At 33.3% G+C, this 16,454-nt stretch overlaps 3 protein-coding genes across 3 annotated transcripts; 1 reads left to right on the forward strand and 2 right to left on the reverse strand.

Moving 5' to 3' along the window:
* The first annotated feature begins 3,508 nt into the window (after positions 1–3,508).
* On the forward strand, positions 3,509–5,542 carry Tsp_02751 (putative adipocyte plasma membrane-associated protein). Its single transcript, XM_003379032.1, has 8 exons — positions 3,509–3,588; positions 3,715–3,837; positions 3,895–4,163; positions 4,275–4,391; positions 4,642–4,810; positions 4,873–5,007; positions 5,067–5,268; positions 5,330–5,542. Exons 1-8 carry the CDS (start codon positions 3,509–3,511, stop codon positions 5,540–5,542), a joined length of 1,308 nt encoding a protein of 435 aa, XP_003379080.1.
* A 58-nt stretch (positions 5,543–5,600) lies between these two features.
* Tsp_02752 (conserved hypothetical protein) lies at positions 5,601–7,652 on the reverse strand. Its single transcript, XM_003379033.1, has 10 exons — positions 7,648–7,652; positions 7,329–7,486; positions 7,034–7,188; positions 6,791–6,864; positions 6,494–6,676; positions 6,315–6,426; positions 6,180–6,251; positions 6,008–6,083; positions 5,781–5,945; positions 5,601–5,659 (listed from the first exon to the last, which is right to left on the reverse strand). The coding sequence occupies exons 1-10, from the start codon at positions 7,650–7,652 to the stop codon at positions 5,601–5,603; spliced, it is 1,059 nt and encodes a 352-aa protein (XP_003379081.1).
* Positions 7,653–10,194: 2,542 nt separating this feature from the next.
* On the reverse strand, positions 10,195–15,112 carry Tsp_02753 (putative transforming growth factor beta like domain protein). Its single transcript, XM_003379034.1, has 3 exons — positions 14,701–15,112; positions 10,714–11,660; positions 10,195–10,655 (listed from the first exon to the last, which is right to left on the reverse strand). Exons 1-3 carry the CDS (start codon positions 15,017–15,019, stop codon positions 10,464–10,466), a joined length of 1,458 nt encoding a protein of 485 aa, XP_003379082.1. The 5' UTR covers positions 15,020–15,112; the 3' UTR covers positions 10,195–10,463.
* Positions 15,113–16,454: the final 1,342 nt, after the last annotated feature.

Below are 16,454 nucleotides of genomic sequence, written 5' to 3' on the forward strand. Positions count from 1 at the left end.
GATATGAATGTATTTTTTTTGACGAAGTGGTTCTTTATTAAATCGAAAGATTAATCGCAAATTTCTTCCGACGGACAAAGTTGAAGATGAATCAAAATACTACTCATCGGTATCCTTGAGATGAGCATGGAAAAAATGGGGGCAAAAAATAAATAGGAATCAATGTTGCCGCCCCACAAACAATGATAACAGGCGTTGCAAAAAAAAAAAATAGAATCTCAGGAATTAATAAATTTTTACAGTCATAGCTGTTGATATTCGGGTGTGATGGTCGATCAAATGAGCAAGTTTTGGTGAGAAATAAATATAGGGAAGCTGTTTTGGACATTAGAAAGCACAGTGACACAACTTTTTTGTTCAATCCCGAAATGGACCGAGAATGAAGGAAAATCTCATTGCCCACATCAAGCAAATATGGAACAAGAGTGCAAATTTTGATATGTTAACTCATTATAATGGCAAAAAAGTCTCCTATGCAAAATTTCAACAACCCTTGTTCCATTTCAAGGGAGTTCCAGTATTGCGGCTTTCCTGTGTATTAAGATACTAGGCACATAGCAACTTTAGAAGCCATTTATTCGACACGTACGCGTTTATTTGCCGTAAAACTTTCCAGAACCTTCTAATTTATCAGAATTTAGCCATATATAACAAAAAAAGCGAAATTTGTGTCAAAAGCCTACTTTCGAAAATCGCAAAAACAGCAAAGGCTATAGCCTTGCTTTTTTGAAAGTCGAAAATTTTCATTTCTTCCAAAAATGATGTCAATTGATCAGAGAAATTTTCTGATTCACGATAAACCTTATCGCACGATTTATGAAAACGTATTTGTCGAGATATTGCTAAAAAAGTTGTACGACAATGCGATTGTAGTTGGAACCTCAGAGATAAAAGCGAAACCTGCGCCCTTGATAATACATCCTATAATTGTATTTCATTAGTATTTATACTGAAATTTCAACTGATATCCGCGAGCAAAAGTTGCTGATTGCAATATCATTTGTGCCTGCCTTGCACTTTTGTAATACAGAAACCCCCTTAAATTTTAAAATTTGTATTTAATCAATTAAATTGATTAAATACGATAAAAGAATAAGAATAATTCAAAATAAAACGTTTCATTTGCAGTTTTCATGCAATCTTGCATTATTTCCCCCTATAAATGACACATCTGTTAGCAGGAAATTTTGTCAAATATCTTATTAAATAATTTATTGTTTGTTATTGATAGTTTTTATTATTGATAATTGTACAATATTGTTTCTATATATGAATAAATCATTCAATAATACATTGCAGTTCCCTACAGGCACGCCTTCTGTTCTACTTAGCTTATATGCAAATATCATGAAGGATTAGAATAAATGCCACGCATAGGTGAATTAGTTTGTCATAAATTGTTATTTTATTTTATTTTCCCCATATGTAATCAATCATTTTAACAAAAAACAACATTAAAAGTTCATTTGCATAAGCGTCATTGGATTATAATGAGCTGAGCGAAAACTGAATCAAACAGCCATGTTCTTAGTATCGTTGGGATGCTCAATGAATAATTAAGATCATGAACAGAATAGAAATCAATGAAATGATTGTTTTTTCATGAAATCATACATATCCAAGTCGTACGATAGACACTCAGGTATTAATAATTGTTGACAACTACATCTTGAGAAATTCCATTCTACTGTTCGAATAAATGAAATAACGTAATGGAAATCTTTTTTTGAATATTTAGGCATTACATATCTACTTCTTCTGTAATATCTCACCGGTTTTTGCCGTCTTTCCAGATTGAAGTTGACATTCTTCACTTTTTGATTAGTGCATGACACTTCTTGCAGGATTCGACACCGTTTCGAGTTTGTATGGAGAACGTTTAGGTGATTTACGAAAAATTTACCATCACAAATAACAGTTAGCAATGGGACTATGGAGAAACATGACTGTCACACACTGCGTGCAGTAATTCTTTGACCTGAGTTTTATATGTTAATATTCTGACCTCTGTTAGAATGGAATGTCGTACTGAATGTGGCGTTCGGTAGGGTTCAGTGTCGTTCTTCTTCCCTCTCCGGATCTTCTTTCTTCGAATATGCTGGTATTTATAGCTGACAAATTTATTTTTGATTATTATTCTTCGTTAATATAACGGCCCCTTCCGGCGTTTATTCTTGAAGAATAACGAAGTCTCACAACTTTTCCCATGTGTGTTGTCAGTGCTATTTATTCGAATTAGAATTTTTTACAAAAATGAAACAGTGTTGCTCTTTTCGAAAACTTAAACTGCAACGAATGATTGCCCATGATTTTATACACGCCATTCGTCGTCTAGCGCCACTAAGTGGGTGAGCAGCGTTGAAGCAGCCCAGCTCGCTTATCGTGTAGCGTTGAAGGGTAACGATAAACGGTCTCGGACAAGAAAATAAGCACACGCAAAGTAAAACTTGTAGCAATTGATGCGGTAGCCTTAACGTTTTGTGTACTATCAGAGGCACATTGGAGTACTGTCCTCTGCATAAATGAATACCACAAGCAGTGAACAGTTGCAATTTATCTTATGACCTGCGCCTCCTATATCTAAGATTATGACTCATCCATTTACTTTATGGCTGTATCTGTATGATCACTATTCTACGATCATTGTTGAGTGCCATGAGTGAACGGCGCAAAAGAGCAAACTAAATTATGGCATTTTAACTATGCTACCGACGATTACCGACTTACCGATTATTCGATGCTGCGTTTTGGATGAAACGATACTCTGAAAAATTCAGAACACATATGCCAACTTATCAACAGTGTAAATCTAACGGAAGATTCAACTGCCACGTTGTGTTGTATGTCGTGTCGCTGTGTTCGACAGCCAGTGGCTCACTTATGTTATGCAGTGTGTTAAATGATGAGCGACACGTCGGGGTATTTTTATGTTGAATGTTAAAACGAACCGAAGATTATTAAAGCCTTGAAAGAATTTCACAAATGATTTTTTCTTAGAAATGTAAAAATGAACAGCATTTGCTTAAATGACGTTGGTAAGAATAAGACTGCATTTTATCAGATTGACCTTACGACAGCTTAGCAATACTCGTGTAAAACGGAATATAATGCTGTGGAAAGATGAAATGAATTTTAAAATCACTGAGAACCTCCTCCACCAATGCAATGAAAGATTTGAAAAATTTATTTACCAAATAAGTCTAAAAATTTATAATAAATTGTGATTCATAATAATCAACAGAAGCAGCAATGCACAATGTTGCAGAGTGCAGTAAACAGTGAAGAACCACACCTTGACCTATTTATCATTACGACGTTCTTGAAAAGTAAACACGTTTTCCATTACTTCTATGATAATTTGATTGCTTGTAGCTATTCATCGCATTTTCACCCAGATTCTAACCAAATAAAGTAAAATTGTTTAAAGTACTTTTTGAAATAAGTGCTTTTTCTGCTTTGCACAAATTTCGATTTAACATAAACAGCTACTGAATGGGATATTTAAAATATGGAAGTTAGACATCGTTGCGTACCTAGCACAGTGAGAGAAAATGCGCAGCATCCATCTTCGCAGACTTTAGAAAAAAAGTAAGTTTACTTTTGTGTGTATGTAAAGCAATTAAATGAAAACAGCAATCTTTTACAATCTTCTTACTGAACCTTCCAACAGTTTCAGCAGAAATATAACTTACTCTATAATTACACTAATTCTAGACCACAACTGAACGAATTTCCAAAAGGAACTTTCACTTCAGTACGTTGGATTATTGCTGCATTATCAATTTTGCTTTTCATTATTGTATTCACTCCCAGCGTCATTGAACCAGAAGCATACAGGTAGAAAATTATTTACAATTAATTTTTCATAATTATTTCCAATATTCTGAATTATAGCTTACCTCCACCACCAAACATAAATAAAGGTATCTTAAAGAAAAACAACATCCTTTCTAAAAGTCGAAGTTTTCTTGAGAATGAACTGCTCGCGGCTGAATCAATTGTTTTGCAAGGAAGTAGACTGCTTTTAAAAATTTACGTTGAACCACTCTTGACAATTAACATTGCAGATTATCTGTACACTGGAACAGCCGATGGTCGATTAACTGAAATCGTAGGAAATAAAATAAATGAAGTCATTCGATTGGGAAGAAAAACAAACTGCGGTAATAATTCTTTTCGAATTATGAATAACATATGCAAACTGAAATAACACTACTTCAATGCTTATGCTCACTGAAAACGCCATGAAATATAAGAAAACATTTCCTTTCCAGGCATGGCTTTTGTAGATCCAAACTGTGGCAGACCACTTGGAATACGATACTTGGGAAATCGTCGACTTCTCGTTGTCGATACTTTTCTGGGAATTTTTGAAGTTGACTTCCGAAATAGTAAGCATGGCTGCATTTTTCAACATCTCTAACTCGGTAAACTCTACTGAACCTAAATAGCAAAATCTTCAATGGAAATGTTCTTCTTATTACAATCACCATTACTGCTACTATGTTTGCATATTTTGTAAAACAGTATGCTTTCCTTTTGAAATCCTTTCGAAATTTATATATTAATCTCTACTATTTCACTCCATTTATATTTAGAATATGTTGATTAGTTTGCTTGATTTCAGTTTCTATTCTTCAGAAAATTATACCCAGCTTATTAAAAGTGGAATGTATGTCGAAGGGGAACCACTGAAATTCATAAACGATATCGATATTTTTGAAAACTACATTTTCTTCACCGACTCATCGACCAAATGGTCAATCATCGACTACAAATTTATCATAATTGAAGCAAAGAAAAATGGACGGTCTGCAAAAATATTGTCATAATGTTCGACTGTATGCAATTAACAGTGTATGCACATTTTAGATTACTAGTTCTCGATCGAAACACTGGAAAAATCGATGTGATATTAAGAAATTTGTTTTTTCCCAATGGAGTGCAAGTAGCAAAAAATGGCAAAGAACTTTTCATAGCTGAAACTGGTTTAGCTCGTATTTTAAAGTAATTTGGAGTACAACTGATGAAAGCTAGTAAAAAAAAGCACAAATCTATAATTTTAGAATAAACCTGAACAATTTCAAACATCAACAACAATCTGATTTGCTGATTGACAATTTACCATGCCTTCCAGATAACATACGGCAATCTTCGTTGGGGGAATTATGGATCCCCTGTGCCGCTGTCCGAGATTCCACCGCTTTTCTTGGACCGACTTATGATCTCATTGGCAAATATCCAAGCCTCAGAAAACTAACCACAAAAGTATGCTCAGTTTTCCATTATGCGACCGCATAATGAAACACCAATTTTCTGTTTTTTCCAGCTACTTCCTCGCCAATGGATATACGCATTGATGGATTTTTTCGAAACACCTTATGGGCTCGTCATACTCGTAGACCGGCACGGTAAATACATGAAAAGTTTCCACGATCCTCACGGAACAGTAATCAGTGCAGTGTCACAAGCGACCGATAATGGAACTCATCTGTTCTTGGGAACTTTCAAACCTAAACATTTAGCCTATCTTAAATTGTAAAATGTAATTAATCCATTCTCAATTGAATGATTTGTTCATTTGTTAACCGGTCTTTCATCTAAATATTATTATAAGCATTAGCAACTGAGTAAATTTCCATGTCTTCATATGCACATCCTGAAAATGTAATTCCACACAAAAATAGCATTCTATTCTATTACATATTTATACTCGATAATAGCAATACTGCAATTCAGATTACATTTGTATATTTTTCAATAAATATCTTAAGTGTGACTCAGTAGTTCTGGCTTCAAATGCACTGTTTCGTTTCTTTCGACATGTTGATCAGCCCTTGATATGTAAAATTTGTCGAACATGCAATTTCCTTGCGGTCGGAAAAACCACATAGCTAGTGAAAATAGCAATAAGCACTCGGTAACTACGACCATATGATGCCACACTGAATAAAATGATGTTCAATTAAAGAAAAGCACATCAGAAGCAGAAATAACAAATGCTTACGACTAGTTTTTGCATAATTAGGCAGCAGCATTTCATCACATGAGACCAGACTGCTGCAGGCCAAAAAAATTGGAGCCTGTAAATTGAAAATCAAAATAATGAACTGTATAATAGACATCAAGATGTAGATCTTGTATTTTTTCAACGGTTCCTTCGTTGTCATGTGAAAAACATTCACTCCATAGAGAGCGATTAAAGATGATAAAACAACCAAAGTAGTAATGAAAGGTTTAAACGGCATTTCCTGTAAAACAACAAAAAAAATACACAGTGATACACGCAATGTGAACTTCATACAATGACATACAGTATCAAAAGATCCCCATCGATCTACCCAAAACACACCGATGAAAAAAAACAGAATTGGACGGAAAATTGCATTCTGATACACAAAAAAACGCATAATTCTTATATTTTTCCTAAAAACAAAAAATATTTATGGAATTTGCTAAAAGCTAAATATTGAATTGAAGTGAATTCAGCTACACTGTAGGACTCAGTTTTGGAAGGCATACGAAGCAACAGCAACATGGACCTGTATTCAGCTTCAATTGGAAAACTGAATGCTCATCGCTCATAGACTGCATCCCTCCACAACAATCTATTACCAAATCAACGAAGCCAAAAAGGCATCGTGAAATATATCTAAAAATTTCCAAAACAGCTGTACTGTAAATATGAAATTTTCAACATAAAAATAATTTCAAAAGTCTAGTTCAAGTTCTTTTTAAAAAATAATTTTGCATTGTGCATTATTTGCATTGAAATGTGCATAAAACTTACAATACGATAATCATATCAGACAAAGGCATCGCGCGAGGAACAATCATGCCAATACAACTGGCACCAGATGCTAACTAAAATCAGCAACACATAAATAAATAAATTTGAAAGTTTAACTGAAAGAAAACTTTCAACAAACTTACAACGCATCAAAATGAGATTATCACTCATTTCAACAGTTAAAAAATATGTAGAATATAAATAACAAAAATAAATAAATAAATAAATGTCTTTTTCATTTACTGGAAAAATTCCTGCAAGCCATGCAAGTTTGGATGAACGTGCACTTGATGAAACATAAGTACAAAAGAAATGGCAGCAGATCACAAATAAAATAAATGTGATCAACGTTTCCACACAACAAAAAACGATTAGCGACAATGTCACATTGTCGATACCTAAAATACAATCACAATAAGCAAAAAAAGTGAACAAAACATTAAAAAACATGTATTTATAAAGTAATAACTGCAATAAAAAGTAAAAAATTAACTTTTACAATAAACATGAATAAAATAAAGCATCAAAAAAAACTTACGTGACATGTAGTCGTAAAACGTAGGAGTGATAAGCTTTGAGCAAGATACATTTGCAGTAACATTGATATTCACATGTTCAACCATTTCAGTCTGGTTCATGGGTCTTTCGAGAGAAAGATGAAACGAGAATGAAGAATTCCACAAAATCACTTCAACTCTACAAAATTACAATATATTAATAATATTCAATTTTAAATTTGCAAAATTGCCAAGGAAAATCGAATGAGATTTCATTATAAAAAAGCCTAGCTTTCGTACAACTGGCAAATAGGCTTTTAACGCATAAATTTAAAAAAAAGAACGTTAAAACAGGCTTACCTCATTTTTACTCAGATTTCATCGTAACTGAAACTCTCCGATATGTGAAAGTCGTTAAAATTGTTATTTGAGAAACACTTGTCATGTTGAGATCAATATTACAGAGCAGTGAGTGTGACTTTAGTGACAAGCCAATTTATGCAAGTTTAAAAATCACCATAAATAAATAAAAATTGATCTGCTACCCAGAGTTAATCATGCTAGCAATGCTGAGCTTTGAAAAACAACAGCCGATTTCCACACGACTAAAATAATAATTTCATTGAATACAAATTGACCGCTAGCCTATTTTATACTTATTATTATTATTAAACATCTCTCGATTTGCCCAGCTTAATCGTCCATAAATTGCAAAATCTGAAATGCCCAAATCTCCGCCAGAAGCATTCTATCTCAGCTTGCTAAATCAATCAGGCCAACCGTAGAACAAACAAGCAAATAAATAAACGGGTGGGGAGACTGCTTGCTGCCCTTTGATATTTTCTATTTGCTAACAGTTACAACGTCAGTTAGTCACATGGGTGAATTTTCCACCATCTGCTTTATTTTGTTCAACAAAACAAATTTTCTCCTCTCTTTTGTAAATTAAAACTGATTCTGTTTAAAATTATTTAAAACTGCCGTGAATTCGAAAGCAAGATAAGCAGAATAAACATGTTCATTGAAAACAAGATTCCAATCTAATGCATTCATTCATCAAAAAAACGAAGCATTTTTGAAAAAAACATGCTATTCAATAAAAATACTCATGCTAAAATAATTACTCTTTTATATTTTACATGAAATTTCTTTTCAAAATGAAATCTCTTAAAAAACTGATTCACTCGTGATGAATATGATGAAACAATCAAATGATAATCAGTTAATAAATTTGCATATCGAATGCAAATCAATCGTCGATTAACGGTCAATTAATTACACAATTTGCCAATGCAAGTCAACAATTGTTAAGCCTTCTATTTCAAAATGCTTTTAAAAATGTAAATATGAGAAATGCATCAATACTAATCATCAATTTATTGGATATGATGTTAGAAAGATGAAAACAACAAAGTAATTAAGTTAATTATAAAGAGACATGCCATTTTCTGACAACATGCATTTTTATTCAATTAATCATTAAACTCATAATAAAGGAAAGCATATAATATGTCTATATATATATATATAATTACTTACAGTTCTATAAGAGACTCTACCCAGTTAGAGCTAAAAAACTTTATACGGAACAACAGCAATCACCGCAACAGTCTGCGCAACGCTTTCCCAAAATTTGCTTTGGATGTTTTCGAAAATATGACAGCTCGACGTCACATTGTCGTCAAGTTAAACCTTCATTTTTATGTTATGCGAAAGCAAATACGCAATGCAACATTTGCTCCATGTAAGACACTGCAAGAGTGGCAACAACGCTGACACTTTTTCATGCGTTTGACTGGGCTAAAATTTGCTTCCATTCATTTTGCATTAACAATAGTCACCGAAACTGGTCCGAGTACGCCCTGCTTTTGGCTGGCCAATTTAAATAAATGAACTCGTCATACTGGTAAAATCTTCCACTTGAAAATACCATACATACATACCAGTTGGTATTGAGTGACTCAAAACTACTGCCCACATATGCAAATGTAAAACAAGAAACATGATGATAATTTATTTCAAAAAATCATAACTGGCTAAGTATAGATTCATCACAGTAACATAATTTACCCTCTCTCGTTCCAGAAACCAAATAGATTATGAAAATTTTAACTTTTTGCTACAGTATGCAACTGAAATAGAAATAATCAGGCGAAACAAATTGCCCATCACAATTTAGCAGTGCATTTTTCATTTTAGGAAATTGCTTTGTATAACTGCACTTTAAACAATTCATATTTTCAATTTTTTGCTAATACTTTTTTATATCTGAATTCAGTTTAAAGCATTGAATGGAAGTTCATTTGTAATTACTTTCCGTTACTTGTAAAGCCAATTCTTCTAAGAAATACAAATAATCGTTTAAATTACATTTTAAAATATCTTGGGAATATTAAAATTCGAGCTCTTCTGTATCAGTTTATTCTCTAATGAACTATAAAAATGTTTTAAAAAAATTTTTTTGATCAAATGAAGATTATTTTAAAATAACACTAATTTCTGACGTCGATTTTCAAATCTTGAGAAGAAATAACTGCTCGAATGAATTTTTTCAGAAATTATTTCTAAAAATATAATTGCGGCTGACAAAAAATCTAAATTCCGCTTCTTATTCTACGCTTATATTATCGAGTAACTTGATATCACTCTCAAACTTATTTACCACACATACATACATATATATATATATGTACATGAAATAGATAGTTCTAAATAAAAAAGTGCATTTATAAAATAAAACTTTGCAAAAATTATCAAATATTAATAAAAAGAGTATATTCAAATAAAAACAGCAATCTTTTACGACCAAGTCTACTTTTACTTTGCACTAGCTTCTTATGGTTCTAAATTTAATGTTTTCATTTTTAAAAATAGAATTTTTAGAAAATAGAATAATACGAATATAATTAATTAATCTATTTTTTTACTTCAATGATGAGCCAATCATAAAATCTGCACGAAATTTTCTGAACAGAAACTTGATAGATCAGAAACATTAAATCACAAATGCTGTTTTACATAAATGTACTTGAAACAGTTCTCAGCATACAATCAAATTATCATAATTAACAAATTACTGCAACAATTTAAATTGGAAAATAATGTTTTTAGTGTTTTTCTAAATGTTGGAAAAGAGAAAGTTTTAACGGCAAAGACACGCAGCGAAAGCAGCAGTTTTAAACACAGCCGCACGACATTACGGTCATTTTTGGATAGGTTTTCAGAACTACGTTTTGATCTTCATCGAAGTAAAGCAACGTCAATGAGTCCATTTTGTCCGGAGAACAGCACACTTGCGGTACTTTTGGCTGAAATCCAATCGTGTGTATAATATTTTGAATTATAGCGTGATTTGATGGATTGGATTCCTTAAAAAAAGCAACTGAAATAATTTGCAGACAGCAAAGGCTTTATTCAACAAATTACCCAATTCAGCGGAAATTGGCATGATCCGGCGCAATAGTGGGCTTCGAACGATTTTGGAGCTATGATTCTTTCTTGCCAACCGATGTCACGAAAATCGACAATTAAATTATGCTTTTGACATCGCTGCTGTTGTGCTTCCTTGAGCAGTATAACTGTTGGATCGTTGTCTGCATTATATAATGTAGATTTTATTTGTTTATCAGATTGGGTCGAGCGATTGTGAGGCCTCTTTTTGCTGTTCATTCTTGTTCGACGATTTGCCCAGCCGCGGTTCATCTCCATTCGACCGGGTCGATCGCGACGTCGACCACCTCGCATCGGTAGCAGCACTTCTGGCCCTTTTTGCTGAAACGCACGAAACTGATCAGCCAGCTTTTCCAAGCTTTGCTCTGACCGGCCGTTGGCTACTGAATATGCAAAGTAATTGTCTGCTTCAGGGACATGGCGCCGTGTACGTTTACGCGTTTGATCACTTTCCACGAAGTTCTCTCGCAACACTGTCGACATCATTTCATTTGGATTCACCAGACGACTTTCATCAGAGAAGACGAGCAAAAATGGAGTGTGATGACGTAAGATTCGCTCAGCTGCATAATATTTGGCCGTCTTGGGAATTAGCAAGGAATCACCGACAAAGGCAATTGCTAACTGAGTGCCGGTATTGGTGCCATTCCATGGCCTACGATTATCAGCTGAAGCACGCTGATGGACGGCGTTGATGATCGCATTACGCAAATCGTACGTAATCCATTGACCGGAAGGATCCCGGTGGATTTGTCGAATTACAGTACGTTCACCAGAAGTGGACAGCAGTAAACAGATTGGCGCTGACCGACCACGTTGCTTACGCTGCCCAGCATTGAAATGAAGTTCAGCTTTAATGATCACTTCACCACTTTGCACCGTATTCAAATTAAATATTAAAACTTTGTCGCCATTTAAAGTACCTAAAAGGTAAAGAAAAAAAACTTTCATTTTCAACATACATATACTTGAAATTACAGAGTGTAGAAATTTTTAATTTTTTAAAATCATTTCTCAAACTGATTCAGCATGAAAACTAAACCACTCCGAACTTCATAATACTGTATTTGTTGAAGTTGGTCATTATATAAATATGAAAACAAAGTGCAAATTCCTTCTTAAACTCATCACACTACAAACCTGACAACATCAGGCAATTTTATTATTCGATAATTGGGCAATTTGAAGTCGAGCCAGGCCAAGGTAAATTAGCTTGTCAAACAATGGCACCGGCTGAGCTAAAATCTGCTCGTCAGCCGGCATTCAATCGATGCCCTGAACTTTTGGTGCACAATAAAGCGGTTCATATTTCACTTAACAAAATGGAAAAGCGCTGAGCATTTAACGACACTGTCCACTTTACACACCGACAAAATTACCGTGGCAGACGGTAACAGAACAGTTTATAATCGACTTAAGCATAATTAAAATCAAATAGAAAAAAGGCAATAAAATAAATTTCTAAGTTTAATGTAAATAAATTTTGCTTTATTTCACATTTTTCTTCCACTGACCCTTCAAACAAGAAAATCTCAAGTGACCACATGCTGTGCACAACGGGATTACAATTCATGAACATTGAATGCGTGAACTAAGCTTTGCTTAAAGCGTGGAATAGTTTAAGCTTTAGCAGAGCGGATACGCCCTGCGTATTGCAACTGACCAATTTTTGTATGCAGAATAAATTATACTGATGGACTGGGACAGATGTCTAGTAAAAAATTTATTTGTTCTAATTAAATGAAAAATTACTCTGAAAAGACTGAACAACGGGGAATTTTGCTCTGAATGCTGAAAGATAATGAAAAAATTTCAGTTTCACCAATGTGGATTTGTGATTCTTAAAAATTTATAAACAGTCTTTCATCACGACAATAAATCATATAGAATAAACTGCTTAAATTTTAAAATATCGATTCAGCGTTTCCCATAAATTATTATCGTAAATTATATAGAAGAATGTTTCCCATAAAAATTTTTCTCACTTCATATTCCAGTAACTAACTGTTCCCCAAATTCACATGCTAAATTGTTGTCATCTTCCTTTAACTATTGCTTAAATGACTGTCAAAAATTAATGAGCATGAACTATCTCTAAATTGTGCAGATTCAGTAGCAAAGTTCAAAGTGCATTGATTTATTCACCGTGTTAAAACTTTTAATACACTGTAAACCATTTCAGTTTTTCTTCCTTTTATTTCATTAAATTTTAATAAAAGTTAAGATACTTCATTCTATTGATGACGTGTATAAAAATTACAACTCCGTTACGCATAAGAAGAATCGGCATTCATTTATTATTCCCTACTTCATTCAAATTGCCTGATCAATTATGTGTTTGTTATCCCAGAATAATGAAATTTCAATAACAGAATAAGAGATGATATGAAATTGCCGTACTACGAAAAGTCAATTTACAACTCGATGACTAACTCTGTTTAAAGTTTTGAACTAGCGGTTGCATAACTGCAAAAGTGGTTCTTCTCTACAAACTCTTGTTGAGCCTGAACGCAAATACAAATACCATAGAGATAAAGACCTGCAAGTTAAACATCTGCTAGTTTGCATGCAAGTATACTCAAAGATCACTTGATAATCATGCCAGGTGAATGTAGTTCTCTCGACCTTCTTTGCCAGAAACGAAAGCAATCAATTTATGCTAACGTAGCAGAATTTATACAAATGTCTAAGAAATGCAAAATCCCCCGCTGGCCTACTCTTGCATGCAGTTTTAATTAACACCAGAAATTTAATCCATTAAATATGGCCATTTCACCTGTTATATATAAAATTCTGGCAACTGAAATTTCTTACGAAATACAGCAGTGTAATGTATTTTACTTTTAGAAAAAGAAATTTTAAAAAACAAGTGTAGATGTGCATGAATTATAATGTTTGAAGTTAGAATCATTAAATTAACAAAATTTTCAATTTGAAACAATGGAAACTCTGAAGCATCTCATCATTTGTCATTTAGATTAAATTTTTAAATTTATGAGAGAATTTTCAAAACATCTTATAAATAACAAAAGGCTTTCGTTTTTAATAACGCACAACTTATTAAAAACTTCTTACTAAGAACAAAACAGAAACAATTCACAAATTTTTCGAAGAGGACTTTTGTAATTATATATTAAATAAGTTTTTAATGTTCAAATTCTCAAGCAGTAGCTCTATTTTCTTGCCAGTTTTTTCTTCTCTTCTTACTATTTTTACATTTATCTAATCTTAAAATATTCAAATCGTCAATGTAGCTAAATTGTTGTATCATGGCACCTTTGAAAAAGTTCAGAATTGCTATTTCCACAGTAGTTTTTCGAAATTATTCAACATTATGAAAGAAATGTCGATGTACAACATTATACTTAATGCAAATTGTTACATAAACTCTCTTTAAGCGTCAGTATGTTTACTAATGGTTTCAGTTTAAAAACAAAATGAATTGATGATTGGATGATATTTTCTAAACTCGGATCAAAATTGACCAAAAGGTATAATAACTGTACACTTGGGTAAGCAACTTTATAAAATAAAAATCTGCATATTAATATGATGCTAACAATGAAAATATAAATAGGAATTTATCCACTGAGGTGATGATAACTAGCCGCCTTTTGTTTTCATGAAGAAATATAATGCCAATAAGTTGTGAAGCGTGAATTGAATTCAGTTACAACTAACTGCATTGGATAGCCATCATTAGCTGGAAAAAGCGAAAAAGGTAAAAGGCGGTCTGGGTCGAAGGCCGCATGATTGACATGCAAACAGCAACGGGTCATCATTAATGGAACAACCTGGGCATCTGAATGGCGCCGTACTCAGATTTAATGGCCGTCTGGTTAACAATTAGCGTGAAAACATGTGGTCTGTTGGGCTGAATGTATCGCATAACAGATAGTCGATGGTAATCAAGAAGGGTCAGAAATGAATTAAGAAATTAAAAACACGAACAACACCGCTTACCTATAACTGGAGTGATGCTTCTCACCACATTTCCGGTGACTTTACTCTTTGCAGCGTTCATGCGATATTGTTCGAAAAGATCTTTCATGTATTTTGAGGCGATCAGCTTCGAACGAGACGCACGCATTTTCAAACTGTCCGTGTTGTTCGCATCAGAATGAAAATTTAACAAAGCTTTGAATGTATTGTGCAAAACTTTCTTCTGTAAATGATTTGGCTTCTGCTGCCTGCTATTTCCGTATTCTTCGGCGCAGGAAATCACCGCATATAGTAAAGATATCCAGATCGCTATTGTGACAGGCTGCCTCCAGTGCGACATGTCGCTCCTTTGTAACCACCTTTTTACATTCCAAAATGAAAATTCAGGCAAAAAATAAACAACAATGAAACGTCAAAGCGTACGCCACGCTGCAGTTATTGCAAATACTTAGCCAACTATGCAACAACGGCCTCTAGGCTAAGCTACAGTAGGCAGTCGACTAGTGATTGGTCGGCCCGCAACGTGCCTAGCAACCTGACTGCCCACGCGCCCGTAGACAGCAAGCATAAATCACATGCTATAGCAGAATAACAAATTAAAAACAACCTGATTTAAAATTTATCATCAACTTCCAGTAAATTTTTGATCAGCTCAAAAATCTATAATAGTATACGTCACTCTTCTCAGTGTTGTACTTTTTAACTGATTCATTGAAATATTTCAATCTGAAACAAAATCGAATCCAAAAACTGAAATGACTAATAACGATATTCGTAAAAATAAAAATAAAACTAAGCAGTTCATTTTTGAGTAAGCATAGCAGAAGGTAGATATAAGGAAAAATTAAAAATCAAAAACCGGCACGCTCTGATTAAAATGTCCTTGAAAATATTGGCATCGTTTGCTTTTAAAAAATGAAAATAATATCTTTCAAAAAAGCACTTTACGTAAGTGATTTATTTCAGTTTAGTAAAATTTACTTTATTTTCAAGCAATAAGCCGCTTTATTGTTTGATTGGAAAATTAATTTTGATTGATTGTTGCTGATAATACTTTTCCTTAAACAAACTAGCCAGTTCAAAAAAGAATAGCAAGCAAGAACTTTTAAAAACAATTCTAGATGCTAACATTCACATATGCTGTTGACATATGTTAACAACAACATGACAGTGCATATTGCTGCTTTTTCAGGATAGTTATGGTTTGATAATATTAAACAGCAACTAATAGACGAAACACTGATAATTCACAAATGCAACGGAAACATTCATAAAAATGGGAAAAAAATTAATTTCGAAATTCCTCAATTTTTCACCTCCTCCTCTTAAGCGAAATATATACGCTTCGTTGTACTTGTGTAAAAAAGCAGAAACTGACTGACAACTCTACAGAAAAACAGAATCAGAGACAATGTTTATATTGTTTAAGAAGACTTTTAGAATTTTTAAATGAAAACAATAAAAATAGCTTGTTATTTTTTCTACAACAGCTAAAATTAATTTTAATGCACAGCTTTAAGGAACAAGAATTGCGATGCTCTATCAACTATCAAGCTTCAAAATAAAACAAAGAAAAAGCAATGCAAACTTTATATACGCTTTGATCAATTCTGAAATGTACCGAACAAAAATTCAACCATCAGCTAAAGTGAATATAAATTGGTTAAATACGTTATTTATAAAACAGCTTCACTCAGTTGAGGAAAAGTGAAACCCACTCAGTCTTTACTACTACTACTACTTGCATTTTATGACATCGTTGGATCCATTGACAA

Source organism: Trichinella spiralis (genome assembly GCF_000181795.1).
Source record: "Trichinella spiralis strain ISS 195 chromosome Unknown Scfld2, whole genome shotgun sequence".
Taxonomy (NCBI): domain Eukaryota; kingdom Metazoa; phylum Nematoda; class Enoplea; order Trichinellida; family Trichinellidae; genus Trichinella; species Trichinella spiralis.

Bases quoted from the DNA above. Each gene is read 5' to 3' on its own strand.
- Tsp_02751 (XM_003379032.1), top strand. From the start codon at position 3,509: ATGGAAGTTAGACATCGTTGCGTACCTAGCACAGTGAGAGAAAATGCG. The intron at 5,008-5,066 runs GTAATTTGGAGT...CTATAATTTTAG, and splicing joins GGTTTAGCTCGTATTTTAAA to AATAAACCTGAACAATTTCA. The intron at 5,269-5,329 runs GTATGCTCAGTT...TGTTTTTTCCAG, and splicing joins TCAGAAAACTAACCACAAAA to CTACTTCCTCGCCAATGGAT.
- Tsp_02752 (XM_003379033.1), bottom strand. The intron at 6,677-6,790 runs GTAAGTTTTATG...TCATATTTACAG, and splicing joins TCTGATATGATTATCGTATT to TACAGCTGTTTTGGAAATTT. The intron at 6,252-6,314 runs GTATGTCATTGT...GTTGTTTTACAG, and splicing joins GATGGGGATCTTTTGATACT to GAAATGCCGTTTAAACCTTT.
- Tsp_02753 (XM_003379034.1), bottom strand. From the start codon at position 15,019: ATGTCGCACTGGAGGCAGCCTGTCACAATAGCGATCTGGATATCTTTA. The intron at 11,661-14,700 runs GTAAGCGGTGTT...TTTACCTTTTAG, and splicing joins AAGCATCACTCCAGTTATAG to GTACTTTAAATGGCGACAAA. The intron at 10,656-10,713 runs GTAATTTGTTGA...GCTTTTTTTAAG, and splicing joins GCCAATTTCCGCTGAATTGG to GAATCCAATCCATCAAATCA.